Source organism: Nerophis ophidion, linkage group LG12 (assembly GCF_033978795.1).
Source record: "Nerophis ophidion isolate RoL-2023_Sa linkage group LG12, RoL_Noph_v1.0, whole genome shotgun sequence".
Lineage (NCBI taxonomy): Eukaryota > Metazoa > Chordata > Actinopteri > Syngnathiformes > Syngnathidae > Nerophis > Nerophis ophidion.
This window is the reverse complement of record NC_084622.1, coordinates 12432885-12452988: the sequence shown is the minus strand read 5'-3', so window position 1 is coordinate 12452988 and position 20104 is coordinate 12432885. Positions and strand designations below refer to the sequence as shown.

The following is a 20104-nucleotide window of genomic DNA, read 5'->3' as shown; positions in this document are numbered from 1 at the left end:
GGGGGTGGACGAGATCCGCCCGGAGTTCCTTAAGGCTCTGGATGCTGTGGGGCTGTCTTAGTTGACAAGACAGCATCGCGTGGACATCGGGGGCGGTACCTCTGGATTGGCAGACCGGGGTGGTGGCTCCTCCCTTTAAGAAGGGGGACGGGAGGGTGTGTTCCAACTATCGTGGAATCACACTCCTCAGCCTTCCTGGTAAGGTTTATTCAGGTGTACTGGAGAGGAGGCTACGCCGGATAGTCGAACCTCGGATTCAGGAGGAACAGTGTGGTTTTCGTCCTGATCGTGGAACTGTGGACCAGCTCTATACTCTCCGCAGGGTTCTTGAGGGTGCATGGGAGTTTGCCCAACCAGTCTACATGTGCTTTGTGGACTTGGAGAAGGCATTCGACCGTGTCCCTCGGGAAGTCCTGTGGGGAGTGCTCAGAGAGTATGAGGTATCGGACTGTCTTATTGTGGCGGTCCGCTCCCTGTACGATCAGTGCCAGAGCTTGGTCCGCATTGCCGGCAGTAAGTCGAACACATTTCCAGTGAGAGTTGGACTCCGCCAAGGCTGTCCTTTGTCACCGATTCTGTTCATAACTTTTATGGACAGAATTTCAAGGCGTAGTCAAGGCGTTGAGGGGTTCCGGTTTGGTGACCGCAGGATTAGGTCTCTGCTTTTTGCAGATGATGTGGTCCTGGTGGCCTCATCTGACCGGGATCTTCACCTCTTATTGGATCGGTTTGCAGCTGAGTGTGAAGCGACCGGAATGAGAATCAGCACCTCCAAGTCAGAGTCCATGGTTCTCGCCCGGAAAAGGGTGGAATGCCATCTCCGGGTTGGGTAGGAGACACTGTCCCCAAGTGGAGGACTTCAAGTACCTAGGAGTCTTGTTCACGAGTGAGGGAAGAGTGGATCGTGAGATCGACAGGCGGATAGGTGCGGCGTCTTCAGTAATGCGGACGTTGTACCGATCCGTTGTGGTGAAGAAGGAGCTGAGCCGGAAGGCAAAGCTCTCAATTTACCGGTCGATCTACGCATCCTCACCTATGGTCATGAGCTTTGGGTCATGACCGAAAGGATAAGATCACGGGTACAAGCGGCCGAAATGAGTTTCCTCCGCCGTGTGGCGGGGCTCTCCCTTAGAGATAGGGTGAGAAGCTGTGCCATCCGGGAGGAACTCAAAGTAAAGCCGCTGTTCCTTCACATCGAGAGGAGCCAGATGAGGTGGTTCGGGCATCTGGTCAGGATGCCACCCGAACGCCTCCCTAGGGAGGTGTTTAGGGCACGTCCAACCGGTAGGAGGCCACGGGGAAGACCCAGGACACGATGGGAAGACTATGTCTCCCGGCTGGCCTGGGAACGCCTCGGGATCCCCCGGGAAGAGCTAGACGAAGTGGCTGGGGAAAGGGAAGTCTGGGTTTCCCTGCTTTTGTTGTTTCCCCCGCGACCCGACCTCGGATAAGCGGAAGAAGATGGATGAATATTGTTGTTTTTTTGTACGAAACAATTCTAAATTTGCACTAATTGACCGAAAGAGTGCACACTTGCTGCGTGCTCGCCCGACCCTGCGGGGTGAGTGCAATGATGTCACGTGATCGATGACAAAATGTATTTTTCGACAATATAGTATGCCTGAGCGGCTAGGAGACACCGAGAGTAACAAGGTGGTGCTAAATGGATTAGAAAGGACAAATTTCAAAAATAATAATTACAATTTGAATTTTTTTTTTTTAACTTGTAGCTTCCCGTGAGCGGATTTTTTTATACGCTTGCGGGCCGCATCCGGCCCACGGGCTGTACTTTGGGGATCCCTGTTGTAGATTGTCTCATCAAAGCTATGAATGTAAGTTATTTACTTAACTAAAAAATAGGTGAAATAACTGAAAACATGTTTTATATTGTAATGTTTTTAAAATAGCCAACCTTTTGCTCTGATTCCTGTTTTGCACACTCTTGGCATTCTCTCCATGAGCTTCAAGAGGTAGGGAGCATGGACGAAATTTGGCCTAAAAACTAAAGATAAAGTTAAAGTATCAATGATTGTCTCACACACACACACACACACACGCACACACACACACACACACACACACACACACACACACACACACACACACACTAGGTGTTGTGAAATGTGTCCTCTTCATTTGACCCATCCCCCTGTTCACCCCATGGGAGATGAGGGGAGCAGTGAGCAGCAGCGGTGGCTGCGCTCGGCAATCATTTGGTGATTTAACCCCCAATTCCAACCCTTGATGCGGAGTGCCAAGCAGGCATCATGGGTCTCATTTTTTATAGTCTTTGTTATGACTTGTCCTGGGTTTTAACTCACGAAACTAGAATATAAAACATGTTTTCAGTTATTTTGCCTTTTCTTAACTCCACATGTGTTTATTCATAGTTTTGATGTGACAATCTATAATGTAAATAGTCATGAAAATGAAGAAAACTCATTTAATGAGAAGGTGTGGTCAAACTGTTGGCCTGTACTGTATGTATAGTGACATAGAGTAGTATTAATGATATACTCTCAAGTTTTTGTTTGTTGCTTTTCCCTTCGGTTTTTCTTATTGTAACTGATATATTTTTATTGCTCAACAGGCTCTCTGCTCAGAGGAGGTATTTCTTTGAAGTCATCCACAAGCAGAATGACAAAGGCAACGACCACGTGGAGGTGGCGGTAAGTATACTGCAAAAAGTCAGTGTTTAAAAACAAGAAAAAAATTTAAAAAACAAAAATGAGGGGTATTTTAGTTGAACTAAGCAAAATGATCTGCCAATAGAACAAGAAAATTGAGCTTGTCAAGACTTTCCAAAACAAGTAGAATCAGCTATCCTGAAAAAGAACCCAAAATATCTTAGAATATGTATATTCTCACTAATAAAAAAAGTGCACTTTTCTTGGTAGAATAAAACAAAAATACCTTTTTGCTCAATATGTTGAAAAATATTCCTAAACTAAGTAAATGCTAGTGCCATTATCTTGACATAATGATACACTGCAAAAAGTCAGTGTTAAAAAATAAGAAAAAAATACAAAAATTAGGGGTATTTCACTTGAATTAAGCAAAATGATCCTAATCCTGCAGCCACCAAACCAGATCCCCTCAACGCCCTGACTGCGCCTAGAAATTCTGTCCATAAAGTTATGAACAGAATGGGTGACAATGGGCAGTAGGGGTGTGGGAAAAAAATCGATTCGAATTTGAATCGCGATTCTCTCGTTGTGCGATTTAAAATTGATTCTCATTTTTTTTTAATGGATTTTAGTTTTTTTTGTTTTTTTTAAAATCAATCCAACAAAACAATACACAGCAATACCATAACAATGCAATCCAATTCCAAACCCAAACCTGACCCAGCAACACTCAGAACTGCAATAAACAGAGCAATTGAGAGGAGACAAACACGACACAGAACAAACCAAAAGGAGTGAAACAAAAATGAATATTATCAACAACAGTATCAATATTAGTTATAATTTCAGCATAGCAGTGATTAAAAATCCCTCAGTGACATTATCATTAGACATTTATAAAAATAAAAATTAATGAACAATCGTGTCACAGTGGCTTACACTTGCATGGAATCTCATAAGCTTGACAACACACTGTGTCCAATGTTTTCACAAAGATAAAATAAGTCATATTTTTGATTTGTTTATAGTTAAAACCAATTTACATTATTGCAATCAGTTGATAAAACATTTTTTTTTTTTTTAAATCTAGTACTCTGCTAGCATGTCAGCAGAATGGGGTAGATCCGGCTAAAATCCTATGTATTGAATGATTACAGAATCGTTTTGAATCGGAAAAATATCATTTTTGAATCGAGAATCACATTGAATCGAAAAAATCGATTTATTATCGAATCGCGACCCCAAGAATAGATATTGAATCGAATCGTGGGACACCCAAAGATTCGCAGCCCTAATGGGCAGCCTTGGCGGAGTCCAACCCTCACTGGAAACGGGTCCGACTTACCGCTGGCAATGCGGACCAAGCTTTGACACTGATCATACAGTTAGCGGACCGCCACTGTCACCCATTCTTCAATTTCATTGCTCTTATTTCACGTGGTTAAATTAACTGGTGGCATGTGAAGCTTAAACTAAAATGAGCCGCATCGTTGTATGAAGCGCAGGTTCAATGCATCGGGGGAAAAAGTAGCAGCTTGTAGTCCATAAATGTCTCCTCTGTGTGGATAGGACACTGTTATGTAAATGACTTAGTATAGTACCGCAATACTAGTCAATCATATTTGGTACTATACCGCCTTTGGAAAGTACCGCCACCCCCTTTTTTTACTGGCATGATGGCGCGTTGTTGTTGGTTTTAGGCATGGGTGTCAAACTCTGGCCCGTGGGCCAAATTTGGCCCGCCGTGTATTTTCATTTGGCCCTTGAGGCAATATCAAATTAACATTAGAGCTGGCCCGCCGGTATTATTTCCAAGGAGACTCCCAAATTTCAGCACCCCTCACGAAAATCACAGGGGGCAACCATTCTCCTAAATTTTTCCTGATTCCCAACTGGACAACAATATTGGGGGCGTGCCTTAAGGGCACTGCCTCAAGCGTCCTCTAAAACCTTTCGTCACGTCCGCTTTTTCTACGTAGAAACAGCGTGCCGGCCTAGTCACATGATATATGCGGCTTTTACACACACACACGCTAATGCAATGCAAGCTTGGTCAACAGCCATACAGGTCACACTGAGGGTGGCCGCATAAACAACTTTAAGACTGTTAGAAATATGCGCCACACTGTGAACCAACACTAAACGAGAATGACAAGCATTTTTTGGGAGAACATCCGCGCTGTATCACAACATAAACACAACAGAACAAATACACAGAACCCCTTGCGGCACTACCTCTTCCTGGACGCTACAATATAAAAATGTATTATTAGCCTGTGGGAAAAGTTTATTTTGATAATTACCTGAGAGGGCTGCAAATAGAAAAGAGGCATTCAATTTCTATTCAAATTTGATTTGATATGCCATTGCTATTTTTAAATTATTAGTATTATTTGAAACTCGATTTTGCATGTCACTATAAAGTTATATAAGTCTCGCTTGTGCAATATTCAATGCAAAACTTGTTTGGGTCCCTATTAAAAGGTTAATTTGTTCAACCTTGGCCCGCGGCTTTGTTCAGTTTAAAATTTTGGCCCACTCTGTATTTCAGTTTGACACCCCTGGTTTTAGGAGCATGTTCGGCAGTACACACATACAGAGTACTTACAAGCAGACACAGTGTGTAGACAGAAAAGGGAGAATGGACGCATTTTGGTGTAAAAAGTAAAGATAAAGGTGAAGTTATAACACTGAAACACCCGCAGGAAGAGCTGCTTTAAGACATGGCTAGCTAGTAACTTCTAAATCACTAATCCTGGCCTTCATGGCGACAGATAAAATAATTTTCTTACAAGTAGTATTATCACTGGAGGATGAGGAATAGCTTAACATGCTTCACTACACACCGTAGGAGGATACAATAGCTCACCGCCGTCACCGCTAATGATGCCATTCCGGAATGTAAACAAATGCTGCAATTGACATCCACTGCAATGATACCAAGTACAGAAGCGTATTTAGTCGGAACTACTATGATTATGTCAATATTTTTAGCATCAAACAATCTTTTTTCGTCTTTCTAAAATTCATATTATGTTTACAAACTCTTTAATTATGTCTCTGGACACCTGAGGACTTTAAATATGACCAATGTATGATCCTGTAGCTACTTGGTATCGGATCAATACCTAAATGTGTGGTATCATCCAAAACTAATGTAAAGTATCAAAGAAGAGAAGAATAAGTGATTATTACATTTTAACAGAAGTGTAGATAGAACATGTTGAAACAGAAAATAAGCAGATATTAACAGTAAATGAACAAGTAGATTAATAATCAATTTTTACAGTTTGTCCCTCATAATGTGGACAAAATACTAGGTGTATAAATGACACAATATGTTACTGCATACGTCAGCAGACTAATTAGGAATATTTGTTTGTTTACTTACTACTAAAAGACAAGTTGTCTTGTATGTTCAACATTTTATTTAATGACTAAATTGCAATAATGAACATATGTTTCATGTACACTAACATTTTTGGTTCAAATTTGTTGTGGAGCGCTTTATTTAGAAAAGTATCGAAATACATTTTGGTACCGATACCAAAATATTGGTATCGTAACAACCCTAGCGTGTTCTATGTTATTTTTTTTCCTACAACAAGCATTTTCAAACCTTTTTTGACCATCAACAACAAACTGATCAGAGTGCACTATTTAGTATCGTGGCCACTGATTGGCTCAGACCTTGGCAGCATCCAATCCCACCTTTCCAAGGCTAAAGGTGGCGATGTGGGTAATATTTCATGTTGAGAGTGCTCTTATTGTCATGACGTGGGCTTTGGGGAGGTTTGTTTTCCCGTGGTGCAAAGCGACTGGACCGGACACGACGTGAAGGAAATGACATATTTTAATTTTAACACTCAAAAGTACTACAAAACCAAGGACGCGCACAAGGCGGGGAAGAAACTTAACGCAGGAACAAAACTAACACATAAACTGACTAAGGACATGAAACAAAACTACACTTACTGTGACGTGAAAAGCATGAAACAATGGCAAGAAGTGAGCAATCAGAAGTGTCAGGAGTGTGTAGAGGGTGATGTCGCCAGGCGGACTGCCTGGCAACTACAGGCTCAAATAGTGTTGCAGTGATTGACAGGTGCGTGAGTCGTGAATGCATAACAGGTAAAACTAATGAGTTGTCATGGTGACAAAACAAACAAGAGTGCACAATGAGTCCAAAACAGAACAGAACGTGACCACAAAACATGACACTTATAATATTGTTTAAAGTATATTTAGAAGGGTTTTGTGCTCTCGCTATGAAAATGTGATCTTTTTAATTCATTCTACTTTGCACAAATTCAGACGCTGTTTCTCTGAAGTTACTTCCATACATCCATCCATCCATCCATTGTCTACCGCTTATTCCCTTTGAGGTCACGGGCTGAGGTTACTTAACATGTTTTATTATGCCCTAAATAATATTTCTTTGCTCATTTCCAGTAGTGAAAAAATAATAGCAACAGCAATAATAACTGCAAATCTCTTGAATGTAGTAACATTGACTGAAATATAATAATAGCTCTCTTTTTAAGTCTGACTGGACAATTAAATAGGAAAAAATAATATGACAAAATGTTAGCAAATTCAGCTTGAACAAAAATAGCTTTCACATTTTTTAAAAATCAGAATCAGAAGAGTTTTTTTATTGCCATTGTTTGAGAAGGGGTTCACAAACTAGGAATTTTACTTGGCGCAACATAACACAACACTAAAACTAAACTAAAATAACACAAAATTCTGTTATTCAAGACATTTTTGTCACTCTCTAAAAAAAAAAAAGTGAAAAATCAAATGTTTGGTGACACTAACAAATAATTATTTTCTGTTCATTTTGGCCCAGTGGAAGCTGCTGGAGGACAAGTTCCGGTTTCTGGTGATTGACTCCAAGTATATTTCCCTCTATGTCAGTAAGTGTCCTGCACACATCACACACACTAATCATCCATCAGTCAATATATTCCCTGATCACAAACCCACAAGGAAAAACTCAAAAAAACCCAGACGGGGAAAAAGAAGAAACCTTGAGAAGGGATAGCAAAGGTTGGGACCATGGAGACAAGTCTTGTCTGAGCTATGTTACCAGTTAGCAAGGATGACACATACTGTATGGCAGGGGTCCTCAAAACTTTTGGACTCGGGGGGCCACATTGGGTTAAAAAAGTTAGACCGGGGGTCTATATACAGTATATATATATATATATATACATATATATATATATATATATATATGTATATGTATATATATATATATATATACATATATATATATATATATATGTATATATATATATATATATATATATATATATATATATATATATATATATATATATATATATATATATATATATATATATATATATATATATATATATATATACATATATATATATATGTATACAGTCGCGATCCAAAGTGTACATACACTTGTAAAGAACATGATTTCATGGCTGTCTTGAGTTTCCAATCATTTCTAAAACTGTTATTTTTTTGTGATGTAGTGATTGGAGCACATACTTGTTCACAAAAAAATATTCATGAAGTTTGCTTATTTTATGAGTTTATTATGGCTCTACTGAAAATGTGAGCAGCCAAAAGTATACATACAGCAATGTTAATATTTGCTTACATGACCTTTGGCAAGTTTCACTGCAATAAGGCGCTTTTGGTAGCCATCCACAAGCTTCCATTTTTGACCACTCCTCTTGACAAAATTGGTGCAGTTCAACTAAATGTGTTGGTTTTCTTCAGCATTTTCCACACATTTAAGTTAGGACCTTGAGAAGGCCATTCTAAAACTTTCATTCTAGCCTGATTTAGCCATTCCTTTACCACTTTTGACCTGTGTTTGGGGTCATTGTCCTGTTGGAACACCCAACTGCGCCCAAACCCAACCTCCGGGCTGATGATTTTAGCTTGTCCTGAAGAATTTGGAGGTAATCCTCCTTTTTCATTGTCCCCTTTAAAGCACCAGTTTCACTCGCAGCCAAACAGGCCGAGAGCATAATACTACCACCACCATGCTTGACGGTAGGAAGGGTGTTCCTGGGATTTCATTTCATTGTTTTGCTGTACGCATCCTGCTGCGTATAAATCATCTTCCTACCTGCAATTCCTGTGCGGAGTGATCCGTTTGCATCCCGGGGGAAAAAACCTCGCAGCAAGCTGTCAAGATTATTAACTGTATCCCTTGCAGACTGTATTGATATATATTGTTAATAATAATAACAATGCAGGTTGCATTGATATATATTGTTGTATTGTTAATATTAATAACTGTATCCCTTGCAGGCTGTATTGATATATATTGTTAATATTAATAACTGTATCCCTTGCAGACTGCATTGATGTATATTGTTGTATTGTTAATTGTCATGAGCTGTGGGCCGGATCATGTTTTGTTATTTTCTATTAGTTTTGGACTCCCTCAGTTCCTGTTTGTGGACCTCTGGGTTTGTTTTAGTTTCCAATGGCGATCAATTAGGTTTACCTGCCTCTGGTTAGTGATCGGCACGCTCGCCTGTTGTCGACCACTAATCAGAGAGCTATTTATTTACCTCTCTGGCCACACTCGTCCTGGCTTCATTGTTTTGCTGTACGCAACCTGCTACGAATAAATCATATTCCTACCTGCAAGTCCTGTCCGGAGTGGTCCGTTTGCATCCCGGGGGAACGAACCTCTGCGACCCCTCCGTACGTAACTGTTAATATTAATAACTGTATCCCTTGCAGACTGTGTTGATATGTATATTGTTATATTGTTAATATTATTAACTGTATCCCCTGCAGACTGCATTGATATATATTCTTGTATTGTTAATGTTAATTACTGTATCCCTTGCAGACTGCATTGATATATATTGTTATATTGTTAATTGTCATGATCTGTGGCCCGGATCATGTTTTATTATTTTCTATTAGTTTTGGACTCCCTCAGTTCCTGTTTGTGCACCTCTGGGTTTGTTTTAGTTTCCTATGGCAATCAATTAGGTTTACCTGCCTCTGGTTAGTGATCGGCACGCTTTCCTGTTGCCGACCACTAATCAGAGAGCTATTCATTCACCTCTCTCGCCACACTCGTCCTGGCTTCATTGTTTTGCTGTACGCAACCTGCTGCGAATAAATTATGTTCCTACCTGCAAGTCCTGTCCGGAGTGGTCCGTTTGCATCCCGGGGGAACGAACCTCTGCGACCCCTCCGTATGTAACAGTTAATATTAATAACTGTATCCCTTGCAGACTGTGTTGATATAGATATTGTTATATTGTTAATATTAATAACTATCCCCTGCAGACTGCATTGATATATATTGTTATATTGTTAATATTAATAACTGTATCCCTTGCAGACTGCATTGATAAATATTGTTATATTGTTAATTGTCATGATCTGCGGCCTGGATCATGTTTTGTTATTTTCTATTAGTTTTGAACTCCCTCAGTTACTGTTTGTGCACCTCTGGGTTTGTTTTAGTTTCCGTGGGGATTAATTGGGTTCACCTGCCTCTGGTTAGTCGTCGGCACGCTCGCCTGTTGCCGACCACTAATCAGAGAGCTATTCATTCACCTCTCTCGCTACACTCGTCCTGGCTTCATTGTTTTGCTGTACGCAACCTGCTGCGAATAAATCATGTTCCTACCTGCATGTCCTGTCCGGAGTGATCCGTTTGCATCCCGGAGGAACAAACCTCGCAGCAAGCTGCGAGCCCTCTGTACGTAACAGTTAATATTAATAACTGTATCCCTTGCAGACTGTATTGATATATATATTGTTATATTGTTAATAGTGGTGTAACGGTACACAAAAATTTCGGTTCGGTACATACCTCGGTTTAGAGGTCACGGTTCGGTTCATTTTCGGCACAGTAAGAAAGCAACAAAATATAAATATTTTGGTTATTTATTTACCAAATTTGTAAACAATGGCTTTATCCTTTTAACATTGGGAACAGTATAATAATTCTCCTCACGTTAGTTCACATTAAACTGCCTCAAATTGTTGCTTTGATTAAATAAAATGACAAAACCTTTCTTTTACATATAAAAAGTGCAACATTAAACAGTTTCAAGTCAACTCATCATGCTTAATTTATTACAGCATTTGGGAAGCCTGTTGTTGACTTTTATTACACACACACACACACACACACACAGCAAAATGAGCTAATCTTACACTAAAAGCTAATTAGCCTTCACCTCAACCCAGAACTATGAGAGAGCTGAGCTGCAGTTTAAGTTTCTAGAAGGTCAACGGGCTCATAGTGATGTTTGTAATAGTTGTGACTGGGAGGTGTTTTTTTATAATTTGGGGAGTGTACGATGTCAGCTGCTCACCTGCTAAACACATATCTGCTCATCTCGACACCGGAGCACTGACTCTATGCTTTCTGAATACGCACTGCTGATACATCGCTCTGAATACGCACTGCTGATTGGCTTTGTATGTAACCAATCAGATGGTTGTGTGGGTGGGACAATGCTGGGTGCTCACTGCTCAGACAGAGGCAGCTGCAGAGCAGCTTGTTAAGACTTTAGGTTACAAACTCGTTCGATACACCCTCGTACCAAATCGAAACCCCCGTACCGAAACGGTTCAATACAAATACACGTACCGTTACACCCCTAATTGTTAATATTAATAACTGTATCCCCTGCGGACTGCATTGATATATATTGTTGTATTGTTAATAATAATAACTGTATCCCTTGCAGACTGCATTAATATATATTTTTATATTGTTAATATTAATGTATGTAACCCTTGGAGATTGCATCTATTTATAGTTATATTTTTAGTATTAATAACTGTATCCCTTGCAGACTGTAATGTTCTATATTGTAGGAACCAGAATATTAATAACAGAAAGAAACAACCCCTTTTGTGTGAATGAGTGTGAATGGGGGAGGGAGGGTTTTTTGGATTGGTGAATCTTGTGTTTTTTTATGTCGATTTAATTTAAAAAAAAAAAAAAAAAAAAGATAACCAATTCACGTATGTTTGCCATGTCTCACCAAAATATTTCCCTAGAAACATGAAGAGAAAGCATGTTTCTGTACAATCCAGTCAGGTATAAAAAAAAAAAAGCCCAGTACTAATACAATAACCTCTCACAGTGACTCAGCATCCTTCTTTTGTTTTTTGCAAAGATGCTCGGAAATGCTCACTTATGTCTGAACACCCCGTGGCTTTGTCCCACAGACGAGTCGGCGTTGCAAATGAGCGATGTGGCGCACATACCGCAGACCTCTGCGAGCCACCGGCGGCCCCCGCCAACCCTGCACAGCGCCGCTGTAGACATGCTGAAGGAAGACCCGCGAGACGCCCTTCACCGAGGTTAGAGACTCTTCCTTTGTGTCGTTGTTTTCTTTCGTCTAAACCACACTTTCGGGTCAACAGCCACGCAGGAGTTTCGTTTCCGCACCTGAAGTCACCCTTCTTTGCTCTTTATGTTGCCAGTGCCTTTGATGGAGGAGGAACTCCTCCGAGGCGTTCTGCCCGACTGCTTGTACAAACCCAGCTACACCATCAAAGACTTTCCACTCACTCGCTACCAAGGGCTGCAGTTTGTATGTATTGCTCCTAACGCTACTAGTTTATTATTTGTCAGGCTTAGTCAAAAGGTAGGACTCGGATGCAGAGTAGGGATTCATTCGGCAGGCTTTTATTTTGAAAGCTTCCTTTCACCTCCAGAGTCAGGGCAATTCAATATAGGCTTTAATTAAACTAGTCGGCGATAAAAGTTTCAAAAAAACGGATCAACCGAAATTCACTCCCAACACTGCAAAAAGTCAGTGTTCAAAAAACAAGAAAAAAAAGTACAAAATTAGGGGTATTTTATTTGAACTAAGCAAAATGATGTGCCAATAGAACAAGAACATGTGGCTTGTCAAGACTTTCCAAAACAAGTAAAATTAGCTAACCTCAATGAACCCAAAAATACCTTAAAATAAGTATATTGTCACTAATAACGTGTACTACTATATGAGTACGTATTTTCTATTGTTTCATTAAAAATAAAACAGCAAAGTCCATTTGGCTGTCATCTGTTTTAATTATGAGACACAATTGTGTCCAAGTCATGATTTTTTTTTACATACTTGAAATAAGAAATGATTGCTTTAAAAAAGTAGTTTTATACTTGTAAGTGTTGATGACACAGCTTTGCAACACTTGATATTCTAGTTTCAAGCATGTTTTACTCAATATAGGTCATCAAATCTCAGCAACAAGCTGTAATATCTTACTGACATTATTTAGGACCAAAACCCTTAAAACAAGTAAAACACTCTAACATAAAATCTTATGTATGGCTGCGCAAAATGTCCAAAACACAGCCAACCGAGTCCCACAGGGAAGGGGGGGATACAAGTTGGAAAATTCGGCAAAAGTCCCAAAAATGTTAAAAAATATCTACCCAGGTTCGAGTCCCACAAGTCCCGCCCCCAGCCGGGATGACCAAAGTGTCCATAACACACCCAGCAAAGTCCCACGGGAAGGCGGGGAGAAAAGTGAGAAAAGTCGGTAAAATGTTCACAAATCCCACCCGGGTTCGAGTGCCACAAGTCTTAAGACTCGTGGCACTCCATGTGGGACTGGAACCTGGGTAGGTATTTTGAACATTTTTGGGACTTTTGCCGACTTTTCCAACTTGTATCCCCCCTCCCCGTGGGACTCGGCTGGGCGTGTTTTGGACATTTCGGGCATCCTGGGACTTGTGCGGCCGGCGGCGGGACTTGTGGGACTGGAACCTGGGTAGGTAATTTGAAAATTTTTGGGGACTTTTGCCGACTTTTCTCACTTTATTCCCACACTCTCAGTGGGACTTTGCTCGGTGCGTTTTGGACATTTTTTGCATCCCAGAAATTGTGCGGCCAGCAGCGGGACTCGTGGGAGGTATTTTGGACACAATTGGGACTTTTGAACATTTTGGCCGCCTTTTCCCTTCTTCTTACCCGCCTTCCTGTGCACCATTGCTGGGTGTGTTTTGAACATTTGGACAAAAATAGTTTCAGGCATGTTTTACTCAATATAGGTCATCACATCTCAGCAACAAGCTGTAATATCTTACTGATATCATTTAGGACCAAAACCCTTAAAACAAGTAAAACACTCTCACATAAAATCTTATGTATGGCTGCGCAAGTCCCGGGATGCCCAGAATGTCCAAAACACACCCAGCCGAGTCCCACAGGGAAGGGGGGATACAAGTTGGAAAAGTCGGCAAAAATCCCAAAAATGTTCAAAAATACCTAACCAGGTTCGAGTCCCACAAGTCCTACCGCCAGCCGGGATGACCAAAGTGTCCATAACACACCCAGCAAAGTCCCACGGGAAGGCGGGGAGAAAAGTGAGAAAAGTCAGTAAAATGTTCACAAATCCCACCCGGGTTCGAGTGCCACAAGTATTAAGACTCGTGGCACTCCATGTGGGACTGGAACCTGGGTAGGTATTTTGAAAATTTTTGGGACTTTTGCCGACTTTTCCAACTTGTATCCCCCCTCCCCGTGGGACTCGGCTGGGCGTGTTTTGGACATTTCGGGCATCTTGGGACTTGTGCGGCCGGCGGCGGGACTTGTGGGACTGGAACCTGGGTAGGTAATTTGAAAATTTTTGGGGACTTTTGCCGACTTTTCTCACTTTATTCCCACACTCTCAGTGGGACTTTGCTCGGTGCGTTTTGGACATTTTTTGCATCCCAGAACTTGTGCGGCCAGCAGCGGGACTCGTGGGAGGTATTTTGGACACAATTGGGACTTTTGAACATTTTGGCCGCCTTTTCCCTTCTTCTTACCCGCCTTCCTGTGCACCATTGCTGGGTGTGTTTTGAACATTTGGACAAAAATAGTTTCAGGCATGTTTTACTCAATATAGGTCATCACATCTCAGCAACAAGCTGTAATATCTTACTGATATCATTTAGGACCAAAACCCTTAAAACAAGTAAAACACTCTCACATAAAATCTTATGTATGGCTGCGCAAGTCCCGGGATGCCCAGAATGTCCAAAACACACCCAGCCGAGTCCCACAGGGAAGGGGGGATACAAGTTGGAAAAGTCGGCAAAAATCCCAAAAATGTTCAAAAATACCTAACCAGGTTCGAGTCCCACAAGTCCTACCGCCAGCCGGGATGACCAAAGTGTCCATAACACACCCAGCAAAGTCCCACGGGAAGGCGGGGAGAAAAGTGAGAAAAGTCAGTAAAATGTTCACAAATCCCACCCGGGTTCGAGTGCCACAAGTATTAAGACTCGTGGCACTCCATGTGGGACTGGAACCTGGGTAGGTATTTTGAACATTTTTGGGACTTTTGCCGACTTTTCCAACTTGTATCCCCCCTCCCCGTGGGACTCGGCTGGGCGTGTTTTGGACATTTCGGGCATCCTGGGACTTGTGCGGCCGGCGGCGGGACTTGTGGGACTGGAACCTGGGTAGGTAATTTGAAAATTTTTGGGGACTTTTGCCGACTTTTCTCACTTTATTCCCACACTCTCAGTGGGACTTTGCTCGGTGCGTTTTGGACATTTTTTGCATCCCAGAACTTGTGCGGCCAGCAGCGGGACTCGTGGGAGGTATTTTGGACACAATTGGGACTTTTGAACATTTTGGCCGCCTTTTCCCTTCTTCTTACCCGCCTTCCTGTGCACCATTGCTGGGTGTGTTTTGAACATTTGGACAAAAATAGTTTCAGGCATGTTTTACTAAATATAGGTCATCACATCTCAGCAACAAGCTGTAATATCTTACTGATATCATTTAGGACCAAAACCCTTAAAACAAGTAAAACACTCTCACATAAAATCTTATGTATGGCTGCGCAAGTCCCGGGATGCCCAGAATGTCCAAAACACACCCAGCCGAGTCCCACAGGGAAGGGGGGATACAAGTTGGAAAAGTCGGCAAAAATCCCCAAAATTTTCAAAAATACCTACCCAGGTTCGAGTCCCACAAGTCCTACCACCAGCCGGGATGACCAAAGTGTCCATAACACACCCAGCAAAGTCCCACGGGAAGGCGGGGAGGAAAGTGAGAAAAGTCGGTAAAATGTTCACAAATCCCACCCGGGTTTGAGTGCCACAAGTCTTAAGACTCGTGGCACTCCATGTGGGACTGGAACCTGGGTAGGTATTTTGAACATTTTTGGGACTTTTGTCGACTTTTCCACTTTGTATCCCCCCTCCCCATGGGACTTTGCTGGGTGTGTTTTGGACATTTTGGGCAACCCGGGACTTGTGCGGCAGGACTTGTGGGACTGGAACCTGGGTAGGTATTTTGAATATTTTTGGGGACTCTTGCCGACTTTTCTCACTTTTCTCCCCCACTTCCCGTGGGACTTTGCTGGGTGCGTTTTGGACATTTTGGACAAAAATAGTTTCAAGCATGTTTTACTCAATATAGGTCATCACATCTCAGAAACAAGCTGTAATATCTTACTGATATCATTTAGGACCAAAACCCTTAAAACAAGTAAAACACTCCCACATAAAATCTTACTTATTGGCTGCGCAAGTCCCAGGATGCCCAAAAAGTCCAAAACACACCCATTTTTGGGACTGTTGCCGACTTTTCCAACTTGTATCCCTCCCTCCCCGTGGGACTCGGCTGGGTGTGTTTTGGACATTGTGAGCATCCCGGGACTTGTGCGGCCAGCGGCAGGACTTGTGGGACTAGGACCTGGGTAGGTATTTTGGACATTTTTGGGGACTTTTGCCGACTTTTCTTACTTTTCTCCCCCACTTCCTGTGGGAATTTTCTGGGTGCGTTTTGGGCATTTTTTGCACCCTGGGACTTGTGCGGCCGGCAGTGGGATTCGTGAGACTGGACTCGTGGGAGGTCTTTTGGACAAAATTGGGACTTTTGAACATTTTGGCCGCCTTTTCCCCTCTTATTCCCGGCCTTCCTATGCACCATTACTGGGTGTGTTTTGGACATTTGGACAAAAATAGTTTCAAGCGTGTTTTACTCAACATAGGTCATCAAATCGCAGCAACAAAATGTAATATCTTACTGATATCATTTAGGACCAAAACACTTAAAACAAGTAAAACACTCGAACATAAAATCTGCTTAGTGAGAAGAATGATCTTATCAGACAGAAAATAAGCAAATATCACCCTTATTTGACATATTTAGATTCCACTTTTTGCAGTGTGCTAGTTTAGTATTTGTCAGGCTTAGTCAAAAGATAGGACTCAGATGCAGAGTAGGGATTCATTCGACAGGCTTTTATTTTGAAAGCTTCCTTTCACCTCCAGAGTCAAGGCAATTGAATATACTCTATAATTAAACTAGTCTGCGAAAAAGGTTCCAAAAAAAAAGGAACAACCGAAAATCCTATCCGAAAGGAGGAAAACACAAAAACAACAATGAACTATACTTGGCACCGTATATTCTATGAAAGTTATTATAAACAAAAAACGCTCCAACAGGTGCACGTTGATCACTTTTAGACAGTGCCTTCAATGTGCTATGCATTACATCAATCTGAATCCAAATGATTCAGTACAACCTCAATGACAAACTGTGTATTTGATTGTGTTGTTGAACAAAATATCTGTGGAACAGTGAGTATATAAAACTAAGCTTTATTATCTACATGCTGTGACTTTTTGAGCAAATTGTGGAAGCACACAGTAACACCGAATGGATCTTCTCTCCAGGTGCACATGTCCTACATATATCCTAACGACTACACTCGCCTGACACACATGGAGGAAGAGAACAGCTGCTTCTACCCAGAGAACCCCAGCTACATGAAACTGTGAGTAAATATGCACATAGAGACAATACAAGTAATAAGTACATCAAAAAACACCTTTTTTTTTTACACATTTGGAGTTAATTCCAAATGTTTGAGTCGCGAGACTTGAAGTTGAAACCATCATTATGTGTGAAGAAACTTCTGTTAGTAGATTGCACAATACAGTACATTATCGCCGGTCACTCGAACAAGTATGACAATCCTCCTGTTAGGGGCGTATCCCTTTATGAAGGATGCCTGTGCGTGACTTAGTTTAACGTGGGGAGACTGGTGCACAGACAGTCACCACATCATCCTTGACAGAATCGGGGTCAGGGTCCAGTGGCATGGAGTCCAAGACGACTGGGGACCCTTTTCTGCTGCAGCCTTCTCCCGCCGTTGTGGTCGTTCTTAAATCTACCTTCTTCCGCCTGCTCCGCTGTTGAGGTCTTCACCGTATCCCTTGCTAGGGGGCAGTCAGGTACTAGGCCTATGCCAAGGGCCACCTGGGGTAACAGTAGTAAAGGGGTTAACCTCCTAGTGCCCCCAGATCCCATAGCCTTCAAATAGACTCCCTTTTTAGACCAGTTGATCTGCCGTTTGTTTTCTTTTTCTCTTATGTCCCACTCTCCCTTGTGGAGGGGGTCCGGTCCGATCCGGTGGTCATGTACTGCTTGCCTGTGTATCGGCTGGGGACATCTCTGCGCTGCTGATCCGCCTCCGCTTGGGATGGTTTCCTGCTGGCTCCGCTGTGAACGGGACTCTCGCTGCTGTGTTGGAACCGCTTTGGACTGGACTCTGGCGACTGTGTTGGATCCATTATGGATTGAACTTTCACAGTATCATGTTAGACCCGCTCGACATCCATTGCTTTCGTCCTCTCCAAGGTTCTCATAGTCATCATTGTCCCCAACGTCCCACTGGGTGTGAGTTTTCCTTGCCCTTATGTGGGCCTACCGAGGATGTCGTAGTGGTTTGTGTTGTGGTTTGTGCAGCCCTTTGAGACACTACTGATTTAGGGCTATATAAGTAAACATTGATTGATTGATTGATTGATAGAGGAGCCTCCACTGCCGGATGCACTTTAACGTCATGCCCAGGACACAGTACAGTACATATTCCGTACAATTGAACACAAAATGATAAAACCCGAATAAGTTTTACAACTTGTTTAAGTCGGGGTCCAGTCTTGTGAAACTTCTGCTAAGTGGGCATCTAAAGAGGCTCTGCAAGTATGTTTTTTGGTGTCATGGCAGCACATAAAGGCAGCAAGGATGATTCACCATACTACCAAAAATGGAACCTACTTCTGCAAATAAAGAGTCTAGCTACTCAGTACAACATTTGCAGTACACTGCAAAAACTGACATCTAAGTAAGATTAAATATCTCAAATAAGGAGAAGAAGCCTTCCCAGTAAGGTTTATTCAGGTGTACTGGAGAGGAGGCTACGTTGGATAGTCGAACCTCGGATTCAGGAGAAACAGTGTGGTTTTCGTCCTGGTCGTGGAACTTTGGACCAGCTCTATACTCTCGGCAGGGTTCTTGAGGGTGCATGGGAGTTTGCCCTACATGTGCTTTGTGGACTTGGAGAAGGCATTCCACCGTGTCCCTCGGGAAGTCCTGTGGGGAGTGCTCAGAGAGTATGGGGTATCGGACTGTCTGATTGTGGCGGTCCGCTCCCTGTACGATCAGTGCCAGAGCTTGGTCCGCATTGCCGGCAGTAAGTCGAACACATTTCCAGTGAGGGTTGGACTCCGCCAAAGCTGTCCTTTGTCACCGTTTCTGTTCATAACTTTTATGGACAGAATTTCTATCCGCAGTCAAGGCGTTGAGGGGTTCCGGTTTGGTGGCCGCGGGATTAGGTCTCTGCTTTTTGCAGATGATGTGGTCCTGATGGCTTCATCTGGCCGGGATCTTCAGCTCTCACTGGTTCGGTTCGCAGCCGAGTGTGAAGCGACCGGAATGAGAATCAGCACCTCCAAGTCCGAGTCAACGGTTCTCGCCCGGAAAAGGGTGGAATGCCATCTCCGGGTTGGGGAGGAGACCCTGCACCAAGTAGAGGAGTTCAAGTACCTCGGAGTCTTGTTCACGAGTGGGGGAAGAATGGATCGTGAGATCGACAGGCGGATCGGTGCGGCGTATTCAGTAAAGCGGACGTTGTACCAATCCGTTGTGGTGAAGAAGGACCTGAGCCGGAAGGCAAAGCTCTCAATTTACCAGTCGATCTATGTTCCCATTCTCACCTATGGTCATGAGCTTTGGGTTATGACTGAAAGGACAAGATCACAGGTTACAAGCAGCCCAAATGAGTTTCCACCGCCGGGTGGCGGGTCTCTCCCTTAGATATAGGGTGAAAGCTCTGCCATCCGGGAGGAGCTAAAAGTAAAGCCGCTGCTCCTCCACATGGAGAGGAAACAGATGAGGTGGTTCGGGCATCTGGTCAGGATGCCACCCGAACGCCTCCTTAGGGAGGTGTTGAGGGCACATCCAACCGGTAAGAGGCCACGGGGAAGACCGAGGACATGTTGAGAAGACTATGCCTCCCGACTGGCCTGGGAACGCCTCGGGATCCCCCGGGAAGAGCTGGACGAAGTGGAGGGGGAGAGGGAAGTCTGGGTTTCCCTGCTTAGGCTGCTGCCCCCGCGAACCGACCTAAGATAAGCGGAAGACGATGGATGGATGGAAAAGAAGCAATATAGAAATTGACCACAGCTGTTTATTTAC

At 42.7% G+C, this 20104-nt stretch overlaps 1 protein-coding gene across 2 annotated transcripts in view; it reads left to right on the top strand.

Annotated features, from left to right (window-relative positions):
* The window catches only part of b4galnt3b (beta-1,4-N-acetyl-galactosaminyl transferase 3b), a 110285-nt gene that overhangs the window by 57343 nt on the left and 32838 nt on the right, over positions 1 to 20104 (top strand). For both annotated transcript variants that reach the window (XM_061916846.1, XM_061916847.1), the window contains exons 8-12: positions 2591 to 2669; positions 7480 to 7546; positions 11838 to 11972; positions 12096 to 12205; positions 17299 to 17399. In XM_061916846.1, coding sequence (XP_061772830.1) covers positions 2591 to 2669; positions 7480 to 7546; positions 11838 to 11972; positions 12096 to 12205; positions 17299 to 17399 — 492 coding nt within the window. The remainder of the gene's footprint in view (positions 1 to 2590; positions 2670 to 7479; positions 7547 to 11837; positions 11973 to 12095; positions 12206 to 17298; positions 17400 to 20104) is intronic.